Source organism: Borostomias antarcticus, assembly GCF_949987555.1.
Source record: "Borostomias antarcticus genome assembly, chromosome: 13".
Taxonomy (NCBI): Eukaryota; Metazoa; Chordata; class Actinopteri; order Stomiiformes; family Stomiidae; genus Borostomias; species Borostomias antarcticus.
The window spans coordinates 2,454,606-2,462,105 of NC_140246.1; the positions used below are offsets into that span (position 1 = coordinate 2,454,606).

General features: G+C 47.0%; 2 protein-coding genes across 5 annotated transcripts in view; one reads left to right on the forward strand and one right to left on the reverse strand.

The window, feature by feature from the left end:
* Window positions 1–195, forward strand: part of ptprz1b (protein tyrosine phosphatase receptor type Z1b) — a gene marked incomplete at both ends in the record, with an annotated part of 48,943 nt that extends 48,748 nt beyond the window's left edge. Inside the window, one exon of the mRNA XM_084447683.1 lies at window positions 52–195. Coding sequence (XP_084303809.1) covers window positions 52–195 — 144 coding nt within the window. The remainder of the gene's footprint in view (window positions 1–51) is intronic.
* A 3,859-nt stretch (window positions 196–4,054) lies between these two features.
* The window catches only part of LOC311316606 (HMG box-containing protein 1-like), a 10,711-nt gene continuing 7,265 nt past the window's right edge, over window positions 4,055–7,500 (reverse strand). For 3 of the 4 annotated variants that reach the window (XM_084447493.1, XM_084447495.1, XM_084447496.1), the window contains exons 7-12: window positions 6,699–6,811; window positions 6,338–6,494; window positions 6,064–6,208; window positions 5,315–5,641; window positions 4,743–4,884; window positions 4,055–4,455 (exon numbers count right to left, since the gene is read on the reverse strand). In XM_084447493.1, the coding sequence (XP_084303619.1) occupies window positions 4,435–4,455; window positions 4,743–4,884; window positions 5,315–5,641; window positions 6,064–6,208; window positions 6,338–6,494; window positions 6,699–6,811 (905 nt within the window). In that variant the 3' untranslated portion in view covers window positions 4,055–4,434. The remainder of the gene's footprint in view (window positions 4,456–4,742; window positions 4,885–5,314; window positions 5,642–6,063; window positions 6,209–6,337; window positions 6,495–6,698; window positions 6,812–7,500) is intronic. The other variant, XM_084447494.1, reaches the window with a different exon arrangement.

The window sequence follows — 7,500 nt, forward strand, 5'->3', positions numbered from 1 at the left end:
ACTCTCACTCTCTCTCTCTCTCTCTCTCTCTCTCTCTCTCTCTCTCTCCAGGAGCAGTACCAGCTGGTGTACCGGGCCGTGCTGAGCCTGGTGAGCAGGCAGGAGGACCAGAGAACCCTGCAGAACCCTGAGACCAACGGCTCTGTTCCCCTGGGGTCCGCTGCCCTCGCTGAGAGCCTGGAGTCCCTCATGTGACCTCTCACACACACACGAGCGCGCACACACACTCACACATACACTCACACGCACAGACACACGCGCGCACACACACACGCGCACTCACACACACACACACGCGCACTCACACACACACATGCGCACACACACACACATGCACTCACACACACTCACACACACGCACACACACTCACACACACACATACACTCATACATACATACATACATACACATACACGCACACATGCATACACACACACACATGCATACACGCAGGTACACTGAGAGGAAGTATAATGCCTTTACAACAGGAGCCTGTTTGTTTTCCATGTTCCACTGGGTTCATGTCTTATCTGGACCAACCAAGTTTTCAAATGGAGTAGGACGCATTAACAACTATACAGACAGAACTAACACTCTCTGTGTAAACTCAGCCTCATCTCCATGTCCATGGACCCAGCTCACTACCTGGCTCTGACCCAGCTCACTACCTGGTTCTGACCCAGCTCACTACCTGGCTCTGACCCACCTCACTACCTGGCTCTGACCCAGCTCACTACCTGGCTCTGACCCACCTCACTACCTGGTTCTGACCCACCTCACTACCTGGTTCTGACCCAGCTCACTACCTGGTTCTGACCCAGCTCACTACCTGGTTATGACCCACCTCACTACCTGGTTCTGACCCAGCTCACTATCCATCTCTGACCCAGCTCACTACCTGGCTCTGACCCAGCTCACTACCTGGTTATGACCCACCTCACTACCTGGTTCTGACCCACCTCACTATCCATCTCTGACCCACCTCACTACCTGGCTCTGACCCAGCTCACTATCCATCTCTGACCCAGCTCACTATCCATCTCTGACCCAGATCACTACCTGGTTCTGACCCAGCTCACTACCTGGCTCTGACCCAGCTCACTACCTGGCTCTGACCCACCTCACTACCTGGCTCTGACCCAGCTCACTACCTGGTTCTGACCCAGATCACTATCCATCTCTGACCCAGCTCACTACCTGGTTCTGACCCAGATCACTATCCATCTCTGACCCAGCTCACTACCTGGTTCTGACCCAGCTCACTACCTGGCTCTGACCCAGCTCACTACCTGGTTCTGACCCAGCTCACTGAGGTGAAATCTCCCGTGGTGTTGCAGTCGGGTCCATGCGCTCCTGTATTCTGTGCCTTTCCTGACCCACGTTGTACTTCAAGCGGTTCTGATACGACGTCTGTGTGACTAATGCCAAAATGTTGTGTGCTTCGTTTTCTAAATGGTGAAAGCTGTCTGTCTGTTTCGTTACTTGTTGAGATTCCGGGTGTCATTCTTTTAACCAGTTTTACGTTGACATGTCTTTGTATGTACTGTGCTGTAATTACTGAAAATGGGGAAAGAATATCAAGCCTATTCTCCGATTCTACTGAATTTTTCGTCTTGGTGTTATATATATATATATATATATATATATGGATGGGCTCTGGGAACACTTTCAAAGGGTGTTACATTCTGAAGGAGGAAGAAGTTTAAATAATATGATATGATCTCATAATGTAAATATGAAATAACCCCAAACACATCTACAGGACAAAATTATTTATACCTCTAGATTTTATATTTTACTATGAATGTGTGTTTCTAGTCATCTACAGATGCATAACTGTGTTCATAACTAATAAATTAGCTGGAATATTGATCATGTTTTTAATACTTCTGAAATATTTGGTCTTTTTTTATCTCATGAGAATAGTTATTTTAATGTGTACTTTTCTTGTGGCCTGAATTGGCGTTGTGTAAATAATGTTGGGTTTGAACAACAGTAAAGATCTTTACTATCAAAAGACTCATGTTGATGTTTTACCAAATCCTATACAACACAGACCTGTAGAAACACACACATGAAGAAACATACAAGACACAAAACAACTGATATGCATGATTTTATTTAAACTAGAATACAAGCGCATTGTGCAATAGTTTTAGGAAGACCTGTACGTAATATAACAGAGAAAATACATCAAATCAATAAATGCAATCTTGATAGCTAAACCAAAATATTGTAAATAAAATAAAATATTATTTTGTACTAGGATGTTGCATTTTTGGATCTTGGATCAATGTTTGGGTGTACGTATCGGTCATATGAGATTATAAAGTGTAAATAGTGCCTAGCGCAATCCCCCATAGTGCAGTGGGAGCATTAGTACCCATGATGGATTCTAACACAGTTATATGGCCTATCAGTTTGTTGCAACACCCAGGACATTGGCCTGGGTAAGACATAAACCAGTCCCAAATAGACCACTACACCCTTCACTGGCACATTTATCAGAACAACTAGAACAACTAGACCCTTCACTTACAGGCCTGGCAGATCAGAGGGACTTTCTTCCCTTTTCTCTTCATTGAAAGAGTTTTTCTCTGCCTACAAATAATAATAATTCATTTTATTTATAAAGCACTATTCATTATCAGACCTTCTGAAAGTTAATATAGGTCGTTAAAGTTAATATAGGTCTCCTGGGTCCCCAACACATCTTTGAATATATTTGTTGAAACTATCACTAATCGCGTTTCCATTACACCTAGAATTGCGCAAAACCTAAATAACGCAATAAAAAATTGGTAATGGAAACACCTACATTTCGAAAAACCTCAAATTTCAATAAAACGTTTTTACGCTCTCATGAGGTGGTTTTTCTGAAGTTTCGATATTGAAGTATATCGCAAAAGCGTAATGGAAACACTTTTTTCGAATTTAGGCAGGAGAAGAAGAGGTAGGGGTCGCGTGATTTGCTCGCTTCAAAAAATGACGCAATATGCTTCCAGAGCAAGTGGAAGACCCTAAGCAACAATACTTAGCTGAGAAACGCGCGCCGTTTAGAGAGCGGCGCCAAGGGGAAAGCTAAAATAAAGTTCATATATTATGTTTGTTTACTTAATACATCCATGGTTCACTTCCTGGTTGTGTTTTGTGTGAATTCTGTGGCGTCGTGAGACTAGACTACGAGAATTACGGCTCTTGCGCAAAACACCTTTCAATGGAAACACCTGCAAGTCGCAATTGTACTTTGTAGAAACTTAAATATCGCTTTTATTTTGCGAAAAAGTGTAATGGAAACGCTGCTACTCAGATGAAGCATTCTAGCCTCTATACATCTATACAGCCTCTAATCTGGTTCAGACCTGTACTGGACAAGGATTTCTTTCAACTTTTTTTTTTCAGTTGGGGGGCTCGTGATGTCAGCAGCCCAGGCAAATCTGAACAGCTTGTTGAATCACATTTTCAGAATTTGTCTGCTCACAAAAAAATGATGGGGTCATCTTATTTCAGTTTGTATGTTAGGTGGCCCGTCAGAAGCCCAAATGTATGTGCACAAGCACTAAAACTGTGAGTTTTTCATAATAGGTCCCCTTTAAAGTACCACCTCCTGCTGGAATCCAGACAATCCTACTAGTTTTAGTACAGTAGGAAATAGGGGTCCATTTGGGATTGGGCAAGCTTCATGGATAAGCACCCCCCCACACACACACACGCCCCCCCCCCCCCCCGACTCCCCTCATCTACCCCCCCCCCTAAACTAGCCATATGAAGATATTAATGTCAGCGTATTAACAAGGGACATCTACGTACTCCCGGCTGGCATAAAGTTAAACTAGGTTTCTGTGCAATACGTGGAGTTAACAAACATGATAAGAACATATGAGCAGAAGCAATTGAACAATTCCTTAACACCTTAATATCTCTCATGGAAAAATAGAGCTTTGTTTTTCACCGACTACCCCCCCCCCCCCCGACTACGCCCCCCCCACCCCCCTCCCCGACTACACCTCCCCCCTCCCCCCCTCCCCCCACCCCCAACACTAAACTAGAGCACCACAGGTTTCACGTCTTCAAGCCTTGGTTATGAAATCACCTGAAATATACACGTTCAATAAAAAGACTCAACTCTAAATTCTTCCTTTTGAAGATTAAGGCAAGTCTTGTCAATAAAACTATTAATATTCAAGCACAGTTAGTAACTGATGAAGGTATATCTTTTTTTTTTCTTACAAATTGTATTTTGTGTTTTTCTGTGTTTGGTTAAAAGGCAAGCGTACACAACGTCACAATAGGGAAACGCCAATCATTCTCAAGCAGGAGGCTAGTTTGCGATGAGGCGCGTGTGTGTGTGTGTGTGTGTGTGTGTGTGTGTGTGTGTGTGTGTGTGCTCCCCTCTGCTGTGTCTTGTGAGTTGTTCTACTTGTCGTCTGCCCACTAGTTCCCCTGAGAGCCCTGCTGGAGAAAGACCACGCATTAGATATAGAGAGTGGCTTTAGAGAGAGAGAGTGAGAGTGTGTGTGTGTGTGTGTGTGTGTGTGTGTGTGTGTGTGTGTGTGTGTGTGTGTGCGTGCGTGTGTGCGTGCGTATGAAATATGAGTATCAGCAGGGTGTCATGGAGCTTGTGTGTGTTTGTGTAGGGAAGGTGACACGGTATGAGTGTGTGTGTATGTGTGTGTGTGTGTGTGTGCGTGTGCGTGCGTGTGCGTGTGTGTGCACGTGTGTGTGTGTGTGTCCTTCCTTACCGAGCCGGTTCTCTTGCGTTTCCAGCAGTCAGGGTTGAGTCTCTTCTGCTCCTCCGCCAGGGCCTTGGCCTCCAGGGTGTACACCCTCCTCTCCTCCCCTCGCATCCTCTTCCAGCGCTCCCCCAGGATCACGCTGATCGCTCTGCACACACACACACACACACACGCGCACACACACACACACACACGCACGCAGACACACACGCACGCACACACACGCACACACACACACGCACGCACACACACACACGCACACACACACATGCACACGCACGCACAAAGGATGTTATATATATATACACACACACACACTGTACGCACATACACGCGCACACACACACACACACACATACTGTACGCACGGACACACACACACACACACACACACCAACATATGCGCTCACTCACCTGTTGTCTACCCAGGGTACATCTGGGTGTTAAAAGGATGTTATATATATATACACACACACACACACACTGTACGCACATACACACGCACACACACACACACACACACACACACATACTGTACGCACAGACACACACACACACCAACATATGCGCTCACTCACCTGTTGTCCTTCCCAGGGTACATCTGGGTGTACTCCATCCTAAACTTCTTTGCGAACAGCATGAAGGCATTCATTGGCCGCTTGCACTTGGTGGGCGTGGCGCTGGCGGCCTGGGCCTGGGCCTGCTGGCTCTTGGTGGGCGTGGCGCTGGCGGCCTGGGCCTGGGCCTGCTGGCTCTTGGTGGGCTTGCGCTGGGGGGAGGAGGCGTGGCCCGGCCGGTCTCTGTCCGGGGAGGCGGCGCCCCCGCTGGACTGGGAGGTGTGGCGTTGGCGGGCCATGCTGCTCAGCATGTACACAGCAGACGAGTCCAGCGGAGTGAAGTCATAACTGAGACACGGACATGACATGACATGACATGACATGACATGACATGACATTACCTTGCAGTCATTTAGCTGACACTTTCATCCAAAGCCACTTAATGTACAATAATTGCATTTAACGTAGGTAGTCGGTGTACTACTACTCGCCAGAACTCACAAGTGCATCTGCTTTCTAAACAAGTGACTAAGAGCAGTATCTAGTGCTGAAGGCAAAGTGCAAGAGTAGCAAAATAAATACAAGAGGTGCTTAACTCAGTGACTGAGAAACAACCAGCGACTCATTTGAGTTCACATTCGCATCAATAATAGGATTGACTAATTTGAGCTTTGACCTTTGTGTATCAGAAATCAGGTAGAGCATTTCCCCAATGGGTTTAAACTCCACTTTCTCATCCTAACTGTGGAATAAGATGTGTTTTTTTTCACCTCCTGAAAGCGTCGAACACCAGCGAGTCTTCGGTGCGGACGGCTTCCCGGTGTCCCGGGGGCAAACACACGTCTCCCACCTGCACGTCGTAACACGGAATCCCATAATGCACCACGGTCAAGCACGGGTAGAACGAGGACCACCCTGTCAGAGGGAACACACAGGTGTTATCCACACACAAACACACACACACACACAATATATACGCACACACACACGCGCGCGCGCGCACACACAGACACACACACACACACAAACTCCAGCACCCGCTACCTTTGTTTTTGACGTAGAAGGGGTGGTCCAGTTGGCACTCAGCGGTCAGGAGCCCATCCCCGAAGGCGCCAGGGTCAAAGGTGAGTTTGAGGACCGCCTGCCCGGAGGAGACGCTCTCGGCATGGCCCACCAGCCTCAGGCCCTCCGCGCCGTAACCCTGGAAACACACATCGTCAAACCGTAACCCTGGAAACACAGTGGCTAAGTGGATGGGAGACTGTCTCTATATGGGTCTGTACCTTCTAAGGATGGGATGTTGTCTCTCTATCATTCTGTACCTTCCAAGGATAGGACGTTGTCTCTGTACTATATCAGGCTGTGCCTTCAGGGGATGGGACGTTGTCTCTGTGTGGGTGTGTACCTTCAGGGGATGGGACGTTGTCTCTGCCTCAGTGTCTGACTCCTCGTCTGACTCCAGGTCCTCAGCGTCCTGCCACTCCACGTTTGTGCCCTTGTGGAAACGCAGACGTGTGCCTGAGAGCACGGCACAGAGACAACACCAGGTTAACTACTGTAGGTACAGTATATATGTGTGTACATGTACAGTAGGCGTGTGTGTGTGTGTGTGATTTCCTCTGATCCTCACTCTAATGCCGGCCTCACACTACAGGATATTTAAAATCCTAACCGATTTTGAAATGCGGTTGTATCACGTGCATAAGGAGAATCTTAACAGACGTTCTTCTCTGGAATCTCAAACATGCGCACAAGATTTGAATATAACGGCTCATCACACACTACAGGATGTTATCGTGCCCGAGGGAGCAACAAGCCACTGCCGTCTCTTGTAAAGTAGTGGCATAATAATCTAAATGTCAAACGTGTTTGATATTATCGGGGCCGCCCTGATGGGTCTGTGAGCTGATCGGCAGGTTTGAGATTGGATCTGTAAACCCCTCACATTACAAGATCATCTGGGCCGGACATCGGTACCGACCAACGTTCCAGACCAGATTATTCCTCCGATTGTCAGGAGGGGTGAATCGGGGATAAATCCGCCCAAAAATCCTGTAGTGTGAGCCCGGCAGTCAAATGTCAAATTCCCTGAATTTTCCTTCACTTCCAATGACTAAAAGGCAGAATTCCCATGACCTGTAATGAATGGGAAAACTATTGACGAACGAGAAGGGGATAAAACAGGTGAAATAACCCAATAAAGAAAA